Source organism: Actinia tenebrosa, unplaced genomic scaffold, assembly GCF_029948245.1.
Source record: "Actinia tenebrosa isolate PJP-AT-01 unplaced genomic scaffold, QUT_ActTen_1.0 PGA_scaffold6__47_contigs__length_16458017, whole genome shotgun sequence".
Classification (NCBI taxonomy): Eukaryota; Metazoa; Cnidaria; class Anthozoa; order Actiniaria; family Actiniidae; genus Actinia; species Actinia tenebrosa.
The window spans coordinates 2,613,976-2,630,323 of record NW_028292583.1 but is presented as its reverse complement, the minus strand read 5'-3'; the positions used below and the strand labels follow the sequence as shown (position 1 = coordinate 2,630,323).

At 37.2% G+C, this 16,348-nt stretch overlaps 2 protein-coding genes and 1 long non-coding RNA gene across 3 annotated transcripts; all 3 read left to right on the top strand.

The window, feature by feature from the left end:
* Nucleotides 1-4: 4 nt before the first annotated feature.
* On the top strand, nucleotides 5-9,966 carry LOC116295553 (uncharacterized). Its single transcript, XM_089038795.1, has 2 exons — nucleotides 5-717; nucleotides 7,124-9,966. Exon 2 carries the CDS (start codon nucleotides 7,130-7,132, stop codon nucleotides 9,788-9,790), a length of 2,661 nt encoding a protein of 886 aa, XP_088894921.1. The 5' UTR covers nucleotides 5-717; nucleotides 7,124-7,129; the 3' UTR covers nucleotides 9,791-9,966.
* LOC148905842 (uncharacterized) lies at nucleotides 4,667-6,899 on the top strand. Its single transcript, XR_016121467.1, has 2 exons — nucleotides 4,667-6,109; nucleotides 6,524-6,899. It is a non-coding gene; the product is annotated as an uncharacterized LOC148905842 (long non-coding RNA).
* Nucleotides 9,967-12,133: 2,167 nt separating the features above from the next.
* LOC116295542 (uncharacterized) lies at nucleotides 12,134-15,693 on the top strand. Its single transcript, XM_031703393.2, has 2 exons — nucleotides 12,134-12,295; nucleotides 13,729-15,693. The coding sequence occupies exons 1-2, from the start codon at nucleotides 12,179-12,181 to the stop codon at nucleotides 15,010-15,012; spliced, it is 1,401 nt and encodes a 466-aa protein (XP_031559253.2). The 5' UTR covers nucleotides 12,134-12,178; the 3' UTR covers nucleotides 15,013-15,693.
* The last annotated feature ends 655 nt before the right edge of the window (nucleotides 15,694-16,348 follow it).

The window sequence follows — 16,348 nt, the reverse complement described above, 5'->3', positions numbered from 1 at the left end:
AGAAGAGCTTCAAAGAAAGCTTGCTCAGTAAACATCTGCTTCGAAAAGAGCGTGACAGGATTCTATTTACATATCGAACGTCAGTCTAGAAAATATGCAGATTAAATATAATAATTTTCACATACATAAGCGTCCAGATGTGTCTGGCGTTCGCTTGTGATCGTGGACTTTGGGGCTGGGGAGGCCTAAAGTCCCGAGTTCGAGCCTCGCTGTAGATGCATTTGGACCGGTTGCTGTGAGTGAAAAAAAAGCCTCCCCCACTCACAGCAACCGTGGGGGGAGGGGTGGAAAGTGCGATTCAACCCCGCGATGGGGGGTTTCGCGATTGGAAAAGTCAGGGGGTGTCTCGGGACGCTGTCCGGAGTTCACCCTCTGGTGGGTCGTAAGAAAGATATATGTGTATGTACTAGAGGGCCTCTGGCGCGGGATGAAATAAGCCCCGTAAGCCCAAAATGCAAAAAACCCCACTGGGGATAGCTTGGTGTTCTGCGCGATGCATTCCCCAGTGGGGTTTCTGGCAAAATAAACGCCAGTTTTGCATTTTTATTTTCTCGGAATCCATCCTAACAGGGGGTGGTTGGGGTCTATTTTGTAAAATATTTCGTAAATTACGTCAGGATAATAAGGAATATCCTTATCCAGCCGACAAAACATCCACTCGGCTCTGCTCATATCAGAAACCTCAGGAATAGACTTACCGGTAATTTCAGACAAAAGGTAGGGAATAGCTTTGTAATATTTCCCTAGTTTTAATTTTTTCAGCGTTTTCCGTAGACTTTGTGGGGTTGGCTCTTCTAAATGGTCTATGATTTTCTTCTTTACTTCGTCGCTTAAATATATCGGATGTAAACCTTGGATATGACTCATCCAGTCCCTGAAGTATTTTATTCTCTTATATGGGGTCTTCTTACGACCTCCATTGGCGTAATACTGCTCTCTGGTAGCATTTGGTACGGCATTACGAATATTCTTACCACACTCGTAACACTGTGCTGACGTGTCGTCTTCTATTTGCATCTTCTTACCACAACACCAGAAACCCTTGGGCTTGGGTATGTTAACTTTGGGTCTTAGACAAATTATACAGAAGTCATTGGTGAACTTTTTACATTCATGCATCGTATATCCAACAAAATATCTTAACCTCCGTTTGCGGTTCGACAACACAGCAGCAGTAAGGACTTATCGCGCGGCTTATTCCCGCTGCCGGCGCCTTCCTTAAACCGCCTGTAAAACCCGTAAATCTTTGACATTGACCGCGAGTCCCCCTTACTGCTGCTGGAGAGAACAATTTAAGTAACGATAGAGTGGGGGGGGGGGGGGGGGGGGGCAGATTTCTGATATGGGTTATAAAGCAAAACTCTCTCCCCCCTCCCGAGAAATAAAAAAAGTATTGTGTGCCCAAAATACATTACAATTAAGCATTGATATTGAGCTTCCTGTGTTCAAGACATTTGCATATGAAAAGCCAGAGAATAGGCCTTTTGCAACAAACAGTCACCTGCTGATATATCACTTTGCTAATAAATCAATTCAGCTCAAGGTCCCTTGGGGAAGTTCAAGTTCAAATTTATTCACACACAAATAAAAAGGATAAGTTATTTACAAAATTGTAGGATAAAGTATATGAAGTTACAGAGAATATTATTACATGTAGTAGGAAAATAATGAGGTGTGTATGGCTGTTTCGAGTCGACTGCTTTATGGGACAAACATTTAACTGCTTTGTATTTTGAAATCAAAAGTATCTTACAAGGAAAAAAGTATTTTTGAAAAGGTTTTGGATAGGACAGTAACCCAGCAAAAAATCTTAAATAGAGGTCCAATTTATTTGTGCCATCCATAACAATCATGATTGTGTCAAACTATTGCAAAATGCCTATTCTCCATGTAGATTGACCTGCCCAACCTCCCCCCCCCCCTAATAAATAAAAAATCTTTACACCCCCTTTGAAAATTCTGGCCATGCCTCTGAGTAATTATACATTGCAGCTTACCCATTTCCCCCATTGAAAAAGAAAAGCTGAAATTGGGCTCCCTGTGTTTTGGGATACCAAGGTTTTTCGGATGAATTTCATGTCAAAATCTTTTTAAAGAGGTTAGGTAGGTTGTGTTTTAAAGAATAAGTAATGGCTATTTGATCAGTACGGTTTCTTGGCGATATTTCATAAGTAGCAATTTTGGCGGGAAATTATTAATCAGTAACTTGAAAAGCTGTATTTAACCTGTGCACTGAACCAGATATAGCCTTTTAGTGTCTGTCACGCAACGTTAGGAGGCTAGACCAGAGTCTACAACCTTCTCGTTTAAGAAAATCGAGTTTACCCCAAAGAGTCGCTTGTCTTCTACGTCAGTTCTTTCATCAAATGGCATCATCAAATACTATTATGTTTTGATATAACCAGAAACAGAAAAAGAGAAAGAATCATTTGACCATTGTTGACAGGCGATTTTCGCGCCAAAATTAGTTTGCGCATGATCAGTATTTCTGGAGTGCGCGAAGGAAAGCACATGTAGTTGTTAGAGGTTGGTGGTGATTTATCTCTTGTTCTCCTCTTGATTTCACGCCAAGGTACGTGTCATTTTATTGTATCCTTAGTATTATCATAAATCTGTTTATTTAGAAGCTGTTAAGGACTTTATGGTCGAAGAAAGTTAAATAACTTCGGTTAAAATATGAAGCGACCGTCAAGTCAGATCTAAGAATCTTGGAATCCTAAGCACAAAGTTAAAGTATTTTTGAAGCAATAAGTCTAAAAGTAAAAAGTACAATGACTTAAGAGTGACCTTTGCAGATTATACGAAAAAAGCATAGTTGATTTTTAATAAAGTTCTAGAAGTTTAGAAGAATTGACACTAAATTAACCCGAACTCCAGGCCCAAAACGACCTCTTGGCTGATCTAATACCCCATTCACACCTAAACGTGTTTAGTTAAGCTATGTTTTCATTAGGAAAAAATACGAGAAACTAGAAACCTACAATATAATGAAACTTTCTAAAATATTATCAGAGCAAGACAAAGGATAGTTTACATGCATTATTTCACCAAAGATTGCAGTGTTTATTGTAGATAGTTTTCCAAACCTGTTTAGTTAAACCACTTTAAACATGTTTAAGCCGTGGTGTGAATGGGCTAAAAGTTAGGGATGTCTAGCGTGCTAGGTTTTGCGAAGCGAGGAAAAGAGAGAATACGGAAAAGAAAGACTAAATTATAATGAGAGGCCTGCGACAAATGCTACTCACATGTGATGCCAAATCGAGGATTTGAACCCGAGATCCCAGAAATGGAGCCCTAGCGCTATGTCATTCATGATTACAAAACCTATTTGACAGAAAAACACATACAACACTGACATAGGGCTGCACACTGTTAGGCTCAATAATGTGCAGATTCATTTCAAAAACGTTCTACTATAATTGCTGCGAAGCTGTAATGCGAGCAGCAACACTAACATCGACAAATGCTGCCAATATTTTCAAAACATCCTTAAAGAAATTAAAAATAGTACGTAAGTCCTATTTTAGAAAACCAATTAATGCGTATTTGATTTTAAATTAGTGTATTTTTGTGATATTTCATGAAAAGCAATTTATAGGAAAGAAATTATTAATCCATAACTTCAAAAGCTGTATTTACCAGGCTTGTCAAAACATGTATACACTGGAACAGAGCCTACAACCCTTTCGCTTAAAGTGCTTATGAGCCTTTACACAATATTTTCAGAATTGATTCTTTAAATAGTGAATAGTTGATTGTGAAAATAATTTGTCATTTGGATGTCGGGTCTTTGAGATACGAAGGTTTATATTCCCAATATGTTAATGACTATGACATAACAAGGGATTTGAGTTATTTTGTGGCAACTTTTAATATTGAACGCTTGACATTTTTTGAAAACAAATTTGTAAGAACCTTTACGTGAGTCACGAGTAAAAGGGTGGTGCTTTTAAAATACTGTATTTCAGAACAAGTGCAGTGTTGTATATTGAATATCCCTTATGTTACGTCATAGTCATTAACATATTGGGAATAAAAACCTTCGTATCTTAAAGACCCGACATTCAAATGACAAAATATTTTCACAATCAACTATTCACTACCTAAAGAATCAATTCTGAAAATATTGTGCAAAGGCTTATAAGCACTTTAAGAAAATAAAGTTTTCCCCAAAGAGTTTTATTCATTGGAGTTATATTTTGATAAAACTGGAAATGGAAAAAGAGATTTATTATATTGCATTGGACAGGTTTTCGCGCCAAAATTAGTTTGCGCATGGTCAGTAGCGTGAAAGAAAGCACTCCACTTGTTAGAGATTAGTGGCGATTTATCTTTCGCTCTCATATTGATTTCACACCAAGGTGTTAGAATTATTTATTAAGCTGATATTAAGCAGTTGTTGAGAAATTCATGGGCGAAAGAAATGAAATAATTTCAGTTAAAATGTTAATATGAAGCAACCATGACATCTGTAGAAAAATTCTTAAATCAAGAAACAAATAACTACTTGAGATTCCAGCAAAGTGATGATGATTTAATACCAAACCTGTTTGACAGATAAACATTAGAACTACTGAGCTAGAGAGCCAAATTAGGTATCATTCATGTTTATGTGTTTGGCAGGATACAAAATATCAATGTGGTGTGAAGTCAAAAATATTTGTATCACAGTGTGAAAATAACTAGGTGAAAGCCAAAGATCGAATTAAAATTTAGGAGTTGCTTTTTAAGGAGGGAGGAAAACCAGAGACAAGCAACAAGCAACTCTTCTCACATATGACATTGAGCCCAATGGGACTCCAACACAGGTCACATTGATGAGAAACTATGCATTAGAAGCCCACAGCGCTGGCGCTTCCATTCTCTTAACCTTTGATCATCCTCATTTTTCCACTCTTTAATTATTCAGATAGATATTAATATTCCATTCCCAAGTATTCCTGATTGAAATTAATACTGACTTCTATTTATATTTGGATAAAGTTTTGGTATTTGGTTATAAGCAGTGTTCTTACCAGGCCGTGCCATTGCGCATAAAAAACAGAAATGGCGCAGACATTTCAATTCTATGTGCCCCCAAGGGTGCATGAATTATCCATAGAATACTTCCTGATAATTTTAAAAGAGTTAGAGCACTTTTGAAATAACAAAAGTAAATAAACAAGGTGAAAGTCTGCAACGACACAAATCGAACAATAGCCGCCATCTCGTATTTAACTCGCCAAAAGGTCTGGGACTAGTCTATGTTAACTGACCTTGTTTATTGGAGGCTCAAGTATGGCTGCCCAGCGCAAGTTTATTGTATTATCATTACTAATAAAAAACTGTCTTACATTGTTTTAGATTTGCAACAGAGTTACTGGCAAAAAAACATTATTATTCTTTGTTTTAAGATTTTGGAAATGGCCCATCCAGTTTTCTAAATGGCCCCTAAATTTTGGATTGGTGGGCCCTTTGATCTCCTAAAAGAAATTCCCAGTCAGAACACTGTTGTTGCTAACTTCTCCATAGGAATCTTTCAGCATTGGGAGGATAAGTGGAATTTTTCATAAGTATGCAATTAGCATTTTCTGCATCTGGCCATGAGCATGCAAGACAACCCGACATGATTTTAATTGAGCCCTCTAGCCTGCAAACTGTTCCAATAATGAACATCGATTAACAGTAAGAAAAATTTTAATGTATGTGTAACCGGCGGCAAGGCGCTCAGCTATGAATCAGATTGCAAGTGGTTTTGACAAAAGAATTTATTGAAAAATTCACACAACTTTACAATACATGAAAAAAAAACGGGAACGAGATTACAGGATATCTCTAATGAAAACAAGAAAAATATTTACAATGAGATAAAATAAATTTGTAGCTTATCTAAATAGCTAAAAAGTTATGAATAAAATACAGTTTTGCTAGATATAAATAGAAACGGAAATACGTAAATTACGTCACAGGTAATTTGAATATTGCATACTGATTAGCAGTGTTTACAATACGCGAGTGAAAATTACTAGGTTGCAAAGTTTAATGTACAAGTCGGTAAACCGTTTAAAATGAACTAAACCAATGGAAAAAGCAATAGGAAAAATTGACTAGAGGTTAACTATGGCTTTAGGTAAGTATTTTAACCTTTGTTTATGACAAACTAAGAATTACACGGTTTACTGAACACGCGGTCGCGACAATGACCTTGAGTGTAGAGTTTAAGTAGCGAACAAATTAAAGGTTGGAAAGAAAAGGTCTTTTATCCCGCAGTTAAGGCTATTTATCGTAGTAAAAAGGTTAAACAAGCGAGTAAGGCGGTAGCGATCCTATAGTAAACGTCTTGAAGAGTTTAAAAGACAAGATACACTCAGCGTGATTACTAAATTACTACTGCGTGAATAACTTTGTACTAAATTACGCGCTAATGCGACTAGCATTACAAAAACATGAAACGAATGCTTAACAAATATATAGATAATCTAAGCTATAAAATATAACGACTAGTTAACGATATTAACATAGATTTGTCCTAAATCTATCCTAGGTATAAGTGTAAAAGGCTTCAAAGATTCATACCTTTACATCGTAGAGAATTCCTTGTCTTGATATGTGCAACGTCTTCAAGAACTTTTACTACACTGATTTAAGCTTAGTTTGGGCCTACTTTTATGGAAAAACCTGCATTCTTAAGACCTTACACATCCTATGCAATGTTGCACGCCCTAGGCGCAAACAGGATGTCCCAAACACGAACTTACGTAAACAAGCGCCAAACCTAGGCATGACTCACTGTAATGTAATTACGTACGGAAATTATTTCTTGCTTACGCATTTTCCACGCAAACAGTTAACTAAAGAATTACATTCCTATGTGTACACGAGGCATTCCTAATTAAAAATATAGATTTATGACTAAATAATTACTGTCCAAAATAGTGTCTTTTGACTCTGTCACATATGGTATCGTAAAAATTAATTGGTAGCATTAGTAATGAATAGTAAGATGGTTCAAGGTTACCTAATAATTTTTGTAAAACTTTCTTTAACTGAATAGAACAAAGGAACCAGAATTTGAAACCAGGAATGAAATTAACAGTTGAATAAATTAACAGTAAAGTAATGTTGCTTTTTCTTCTACTTTTAGCTAATCATGACTGTTTCCAGTCCATTAAAAAGAAGAAAACTTAGGAGTGACGATTCTGGTGCTGAGAGTTTTGTTAATAAACAGCAGCTAAGAGATAATCTTCTAGACGTTCTCTCAGAAATCCAGGAAAAGAAAACATTTGAATTTGCAGTAGGTGGTATTAGCAAAGAGCTTCCAATGACACCTGGTATTGAGATATCAGGTTATGGTATAGTAAGTTTACCAGTTACAGAATTGACAGTGAAAGATCTCAGAAAGCATTTCAATCAGGCACCGTATGGCCTTGGTGAAGATACATTAATTGACAAGGCAGTCAGAGACTCTTGGCAGCTTGACCCTGAGAAATTTGAGATCACTAATCCAAGTTTTGTCACTTCTGTTACACATCTTGTAGCTAAAATTCAAGATGGTCTTGGCTGTAGTAAGCAGAAAGTAACCTCACACCTTTACAAACTGCTGCTGTATGAACCAGGTGGTCATTTCAAACCTCATCGAGACACAGAAAAACACCCAGGCATGTTTGCAACCCTCATCATTCAAGTTCCTTCCATCTTCACTGGGGGAGATCTGGTCATAAAACATAGCACAAGAGAGAAAAGGATTGCATTTGGTACTCCAGAATCTAAGTTCTCCTGCATGTATGCTGCCCACTATGCAGACTGTGAACATGAACTGACTGAGATCACATCTGGGTACCGCATGGCGCTAGTGTACTCCCTGTGCTGGGATGGTAATGGTGTAGTTCCTAGTCCTCCTGATATCCCAGTTAACAAGCTGGCTGGCTTACTGAAACAGCTTGATCAAGTCTTGCCTGATCCATCTATGATAGCTTGGGGACTAGATCATCACTACTCAGAAAAGTCCTTTCTTCACAAGGGAGTCAGATCTCTTAAAGGAAGTGACAAGCTTATATATTCAACTCTTCAAGGGGCTAATGCATTGCTTGAGGATGAAAAGAAATTCGATTTTTTCATTGTAGAGGCGACAAAGTTGGATAATATGTATGGAACTTGTACCTTAGAATATGCAGGTTATCGAAGCCTTAGTTATGGCTCAGATGGTTTTGAAAATGATGGTTGTGAAACAGAATATGAGTTCAAAGTTATTGGTACTGATGGAAAGGAATGGGATGGTGCAGGATTTCATTTGGATGTTAGTGAAGATATTCTGAATGTTGGTGAAGATGATGATATGTTTTGGGGTGAGTGTAATGAAGGGGAATGTAGTGGACCTTCTGGAAATGAAGGTGCATCAAAGACCAACTGGTATCAACGTTACGTCCTTGTTATTTTCCCAAAAGAGAATGCCATCAAGGTAGTATACAAGAATGGTTTAAAGTCTGCAATAAATTATCTAGCACAGCAACTAGATAACAAAGATGCATCATCATCATCGGTCAGAAAACTAGCCAGTGACGTTGTTGAACTTTGTGTGCAACAAAAGCAGAGCTTTTGTTTATCATTTGAAAATAATGTAGTTACAATGTTGAGGCTGATTTTGAGGATGAAAGAGTTGGATTTTGCAAAGAGGATTCTCCCTTTGCTATCTGAGCCACTTGTCACTTACTGGCAGTCATCAGGGTCTATGGCTTCTTGGCGTTCACAATGTTGGGAAGGTGCCTTTGGTATCCCATCAGTGGAAATGATCAGTGTATTGAAAGAACTCATTTCTGATTTCAGTTGGCAGAAATTGAGTGAGCCTTTGGCAAGTTTGATTGAGTCATGTCCTCCACAACATTACAAACATGCAACTATGTTCCTGGAACAATGTCCTGATGATGTGCCCAAAGAGAAGCTCATTGCATCTATGGTTGAAAAAGCTGTGACCTCTGGTGAATCTGAAAGTAAACTAACAGATGAAAGCCTTATGGCAATTGGTGGTGTTATTCTCAATCATCCCATGTCCTGTTCTCAGTTTATAAAGCCATTCCTAGACGTGCCAAAATTCCAGAATCTTCAGATGTTGACTAATTTGCTGTCATTGATAGAAAAGAAAATGGGCGAGGAGATGCAAAAGAGCAAAATTTATCAAATGACGCTGGCCAAGTTTTTTGAACAGTTGCAAAAGTCATCTTGTGGTGGTAGTGTAACCTCACCTTTGGAGATTGATGCCATTGTGAAAGGTGCTGAGTTGCTGGTGAGAACCCGAGAAAACACCCTGCTTGAAAAACTTGTTGAAGGTGTTCTACAAAATCCCAATTCAGAATTGTTAAAGAAGTTAATTGCAAGTAGTCTGGGTCATTCAGCCAATGTATCTGAACCAGTCAAGCGTCTTATGGTAGCACGTATTAACCAACTTTTACCTGTTGTTCAGACTGGTAAGCCTAAATTGAATTGGTGTCAGCCAACAGCAGTCATACCAGGTCATCCTGAAGTCCAAGCATTCCTGCAAGGTCCAGAGAAGAGCTTTGTGTATCATAGGTTCACTGGTAAAGGCCAAGCTACAAAGTTCGAGAGAGATTACTTCAGGGGTAGAGGAAATGCTTTGATTAAGGTGACAGGATGTCGCAGTGATACAGTAGTAGAAATAACTAAATTACCAGTTGACAAAAGGGGGCACGATGAAGCTGTAAGAAAACACACTGAAAATTGTGAAGAACTTAAGAGGTTACAAGCTAAACTTGGTCAAGAATCTGGAGAATGCACAAAAAAACCTATTGTCTTATAAGTACACTGTTGTACAAACACTTGCAAGCACATGGCTTGGAGAGGGATAAGATATGGCTTACTGTGCATAGCAGAATGCAGAACTTTAAAATGCTATACGCAAAACAAAGTTCAAGGTGCTAAACTTAAAGAGAAACACCCATTTGTTACAATAAAACACGTTTTTGTTACTGTCAATTTTAGCAAATGTTTAACATGTAGCATGGCTAATGTTATTACAGTGACCTGAACAAGAAGATACATGTATATCAAGACTGAAATACTGAAAGCTCTACTCAAACTAAATTGGTGAGAATAGTTAACTAAGCAACTTTTTATATATTATCATCATACTACATTCTGAGGCTGAGGGAAAACCTGGGCTGAGTTGGCATTGCAGAGCAACATATTTCTGATATGGCGTCTATTTCCTCTCCTAAAACAGTCCCACAATGCACTGCAATGCCAACTCGACCTACTTTTTTCCAAACCTTTAAATTGCTAATAGAACTTTGTTGTAATGTTAATGTAACATTGTTTGTTACAAGTTCAGTTGTTTAACTTTGATTTGTAAGTGGAGGAAACACTTAATTTGAAGCCCTGTGTGCATTTGCACAGATAGAATCAATTAGTGCAAAACATTTATGAATTGATTCTGATTGACTCCATTTAAGCTATATGAAAGATAGTTTATGGATGGAGGGGGTTGAATTCTTTTCACTTGAATTCTTTGGTTTGGCTCCAGCAATCTTAAACCTGATTTTTTTGACACCCCCCTCACCTTCTCCCCCCCCCCCCCCCCCCAAAAAAATCCCCACCTGCCTCCCCTTCCCAGAAAAAAAAGATCACTAATCTGATAGACATTACTAAACAGCATGAGTTTGTTTCACATATCTATCAGATTTATTTTATCGTGACATGTAAACACTCATGGTTATTTTTGACCATTAGTGACTCTGCTTAAGTTTAACTTAGTGAACATGGTTGTGTTTTGACTGATCGTTCTAATTAGTTATTTGAAATAAGTTAATCACAGGGTTCGTGCTACGTAAACTCCTTGAAAACTCCTTGAATTTAATTCACGTTTTCAAGGGTACTTGAAAAGCTCTTGAATACTACGATTTTAGCAAAACTCCTTGAATTTTTGCTTTGATCATTACTTGCATGGTTCTGAAGTAGATCTAGTCAGAAAGATTGGAAAATCTGAAAGTCGGCCATGTGCAACCACCATTAAAACTTGGCATATTTAACTGAACATACTCCTTGAAAATTTATTTTTGGGTCCTTGTAAACTCCTTGAATAGTCCTTGAATTTTAAGTGGTTACCTCAGCACGAACCCTGTAATCATTTTAGTTTTTGTTTATTACAAGCATAAAAATGTTTGGTTTCAAAATATACGTATCTGAAAACCTTAAAGCTCGTTTCATACTTTAAAATTTTTGAGGATTTCTCAATACATTACATTACTCTCCTCATGATCCTCATTGTGTAACATGGTGGCTGGCAATCAATATCCACATAAGAAAGAAAAGAAACTTTGCTTTAGCTGCCCTGGCTCACTGATGAGTGATAAGGGTTCCAAAACAAGCAATCAAACTACAGCATTACCATCAAACCAATGATTGACCATGAGAGAAAGTAATCACAGCAAGTAAATAATAAGTTCTAATATTGTTAAAATATTGTTTAGATTATTTCAGAGAAAGAATTTTTAAAGTTTATTCAGTGGTTTGTTATTTGAAGACAATTTGGTAAAGATTAAACATTTTTGAGTTGAGTTTTCTGTATGGTTGGCTTTAAAAATGGCAAAGAGAAATGACACTGGGAGCAAATTTTTAGCAGTGTTATCTAGTTTGAACTTTTTTTAATGTTAATATTCTTATTGCTTGCTATCCATAAAAATAGCTTGGGCTACCTGTGTTTTACTGGTATATTTATGGGTGCTGGCTATCAATGACCCCAGAGCCAAGGAATTCTTGCTGCTCAATAAAAGGCCGGGGACTCCCTAGTGTGTAATAGCCAGAAATCCCTTTCCAGCTGCAATGCAGGCTAGGCAAACTGGTATGTGATGTGCATGCTTGCATTTGAATTACAGCTAGAGCAAGTGCTTCGTAAGTGACCCTCCTCCCCCTTTATTTTTACTTTACTCCCGAAAAAGGGCCAATTTGGACAAAATCACAGGAAGCCCACATTAGACGTGAAGTGAAATGCGATTAAAGTACTCAAACTACATTTTTGCTTGATTACGCTGTGCGCTGAGTGCGATTATATTATGGAGTACTAGATCTTTGTCATAGGATTCGTAAATTCAAAAATGGCTATTTTTTTCCCCATTATACTATACCCTTCTTTCATTTTAATCTAACGTGGGCTCCCTGTGGACAGGTTTTCGCGCCAAATATAGCGCGCATGATCAGAACGATCCAGAAGTCACGAGGGAACGCACATGTTGTAACAGCCGCTGTCAGGATCTGCCCTGGGTATCTGCTGTTGATTTTTTCGTCGTTTACTCGTTTTGAAGCCAAGGTATGTTTAATTTATCACTATATTATTATAATAAATACTATAATTCTAATGCATTAAAGAAAAAAGTCCTAAACTTGGAATACTCGAGCTTGGCTTTCGCGAACGTACATGTCAGATAAGCCATTCATATTTTATCACCAACAATCTGCTCTTTCGACTTAGTGTTGCAAGGCAACTGAGACATGAAGACAAAGCAATAGACAAAGATAATGTATCTGGAACTAAACAATACCCTGCAAAACCAAAACCTTAACCCAGTATACAATAAAGCTTGCTACACCAAGAGAACTCTTGACTAACAATCCTTTGTCATTAGATATTCGTATGATATACAGTCATACTCCAACAATCATGTTTAGTTGTAGTAAGACAAGCCTATCATGAGATATTTCTTTATTTATATGCTGGTATGTTTTTATTGGGGTGAGAGGGCTGGGGGTTTAGAGGGGAGATAGGGCCATCAGTAAAAATTGTAACTGTTTTGGATAGTGAAACCTTTTTACGAAAGTTTTTTCTTGTTGACTTATTAAATAATAGAAGGGTCATTAATTTATTATGCACCAGTCATTTGACATCCCCGCACCCCCCCTCCCCTCTTGAGGCATACCCAGAGACTTCACTTTTTCCCTCAGTGAAAGGTAATGAAAGCCCCGCCCCAAAGGGAAGAAAATAAAAGTGAAGTCCCCGCATCATCTTTTGAGCAGTTAATTTTAATGTCAACTGGATATTGTATATCTTTTGCAGCAGAAATGTGTGTTCACCGACAAAGAAATAGATTTAAGTGTTCAATGTTTATTCCATGTAGTACCAGCTTATTTGCTTCCCTTTTTGTTTGTCTTTTTCTTTTTCTGTCTTTTTCTCTATCATATAGAACAGAATGAAAAGCCATTTTCCGATTGATGGCTTAGAAAAACATAATTATTAAATGCGATGAAAATCTTCAGTTGGGCTTCACGAATTTGCAACGTCGCCTGTGATTGGTTAGGTTTAGGGGCGGGGTTGGGGAAAGGTCATTGCTTTCTATTCTACACGTGCGTGTATTTTCATAAATCTTGTTTTTACAAAAGTTATTGTGTTCTGTTGCTGTACTTAAATTTTAAAACCTATATTTTAAAACTAAGATGTTTCAACTTTTCCATCAACATATACACCAAATGGATATGGCAACCAATTTGAATAACTATTGTTTTGTTTTGGAATAGCCTAGTGTTTATGTGGAAACATAAAAACGTTTTCACTTGTTCATGTATGAGAGGCTAGTCAGTTCATACCTTAGAATGCCAATACTTATTAAATTTGGTCGCCCATTTTTCATCTGGAGCATATACCTTATTAATAAAATATTTTTATAATGAAAGTGTATGTTACATTGTATTTGACAGCAGAGCACTTCTCAAACACTGACATTAATTGAAATATTGCTTTACTCTTAGGTAATAATGAACCGCTACCAGTATTCAGGAAATACAAGAACCACCATTGATAAACAAAGGCAGCTAAAAAAGGATTTGTTAAAAATACTCACAAAAATCCATGAAGAGAAGACGTCTGAGTTTGCAGTTGGCAATACAAGTGCTGAACTTCCTGTACTGCCTGGTATTAAGATTTCAGGCTATGGTACAGTTAGTTTGCCTGTCACAGAGATGACTGTGGAACATCTCAGAAACCATTTCAATCAGGCACCCTATGGCCTTGGTGAGGAAACATTGATTGACAAGAAAGTCAGAGACTCTTGGCAGCTTGACCCTGAGAAATTTGAAATCACAAATCCAAAATTTAATGCTGGTGTTGAAAAACTTGTCAAAGAAATCCAAAGTGAACTTGACTGCTCAGATCAAAAAGTAACCTCGCACCTTTACAAACTGCTGCTGTATGAACCAGGTGGTCATTTCAAACCTCATCGAGACACAGAAAAACACCCAGGCATGTTTGCAACCCTCATCATTCAAGTTCCTTCCATCTTCACTGGGGGAGATCTGGTCATAAAACATGGTGCAAGAGAGAAAAGGATTGCATTTGGTACTCCAGAATCTGAATTCTCCTGCATGTATGCTGCCCACTATGCAGACTGTGAACATGAACTGACTGAGATCACATCTGGTTACCGCATGGCACTAGTGTACTCCCTGTGCTGGGATGGTAATGGTGTAGTTCCTAGTCCTCCTGATATCCCAGTTAACAAGCTGGCTGGCTTACTGGAACAGATTGATGAAGTCTTGCCTGATCCTTGTATGATAGCTTGGGCACTAGACCATCACTACTCAGAAAAGTCCTTTCTTCACAAGGGAGTGCAAGCTTTTAAAGGAGGTGACAAGCTTATATATTCAACTCTGCAAGGTGCTAATGCATTGCTTGAGGATGAAAAGAAATTAGATTTCTTGATTATAGAGGCAAAAAGGTGGGATTATATGTATGGACTTTGCACCATCCAGTATGGTGGATACTCTGGTTCAGGAGATTGTTTTGATTTTGAGGATGATTATGAAACAGAATACAAATTTAAGGCTATTGGTATTGATGGAGAGGAATGGGAGGATCTTCGACACATTGATTTAGATATTTGTGAAACTGCTCTGAATGTTGGTAAAGATGATGATGAGTTTTGGGGTGAGTGCAATGAAGGGAAATGTAGTGGACCTTCTGGAAATGAGGGATCATCAAAGACCAACTGGTATCGACGTTTTGTCCTACTTGTTTTCCCAGAAGATAGCTTTTAGGTTTGCAATATAGATTTAGGTATTGATTAACTTGTACAGCATCTAGGGACGACACAAGAGAAAATGTCTGTGCATGCTCATAATATGCATTCCATTAAATTTTACCTGACTACTTCTTTAATTGTTATTTAAATTTTGCTTTTAACTTCACAAAATACTAAAACTTTGGGGACAAATCTAGGTTGGGGAGGGGATTCTTAATTAGTAAAAGGTTTCACAAGGAGCATGAGGACCTTAAGCAACCCTAGAGGGAAGATCTTCAGGCTACTGGCATTTATCAGAATACATGGATTCTTGGTAATGGAAAGTTTCTCGTCTCTTTTAGTAGTAAAAGTAATGTGTTGGGTTATAATCACATTAATTTCTTTTTACATATGGATTTAAATACATCCGACGTAATCCTTAGAACATTAAATTGGAGATGTGCTATTATTGTATACTTTAGTAAAATAATTCTGTTGGGTTGTTAATCTCGTTACATTTAGAAGATTAAATTAGAGCCTATTATACCAGATTGCAAATGTGCACAGATCACCGAGTTATTATGCCGCACAATTTTATTCCCACAAATTCAGTTTATTAAATATTACAGTTACAAAGTTCAAATTATGATATATATATAATGAAAACGTTTAATGATTATGAATATTTTTTGGCCAATAAATGTATAATTTATTTTATTGTTTGTGTACAAGTTTTTATACAAGTTTTTATTCTAGAATATAGTGTAGACACTATCCATGTAATAGGGTCCTTAAGATGGTGGGAGAGAGGGGGGGTCCTAATCCAAATTCCCAGCCCAAATTTGACCAAATCCCAAAGTCCTAGCCTGTATTTTGTTCAAGTGTCAATCCCATTCCCATTTTTTGGTTGTTTTTTTTTTAGTTTGTATATCTCATTCCCAGTGCATAGGACCCCATTTTCCCAGCCTCAAAAAGGCAGAGTAGTACTGAATCTCTTGTTCCCTCATAAAAATACTACCGAAATTACTCAACTGTTATCACCGCTAAAATAACGAACGATCGCGTTTTGATTTTCGGATAATACACGGATCATTGGGAGAGCTCCAAATGGTCAGGTACACTAGTTTCCCACTTTTTTCTGATGATTTGGATGTCATATAACTATGAAGTTCTGCACATGACCATATGATCACAAGAGACTATTTGCATAATGTAAAAGCTCACGTGACGTCCTCCCTTAAAAATGCATTTCCGAAATGAGCCCAAGAAATCAGTCAAGAATCGGAGTGGTAAGCAGCTGACCCACGGAAAGTCAGAAAATGGACAGTCGTAATCAGAGTTAGATGTGTGTTCACGGAATCGGAAGGTTTCCA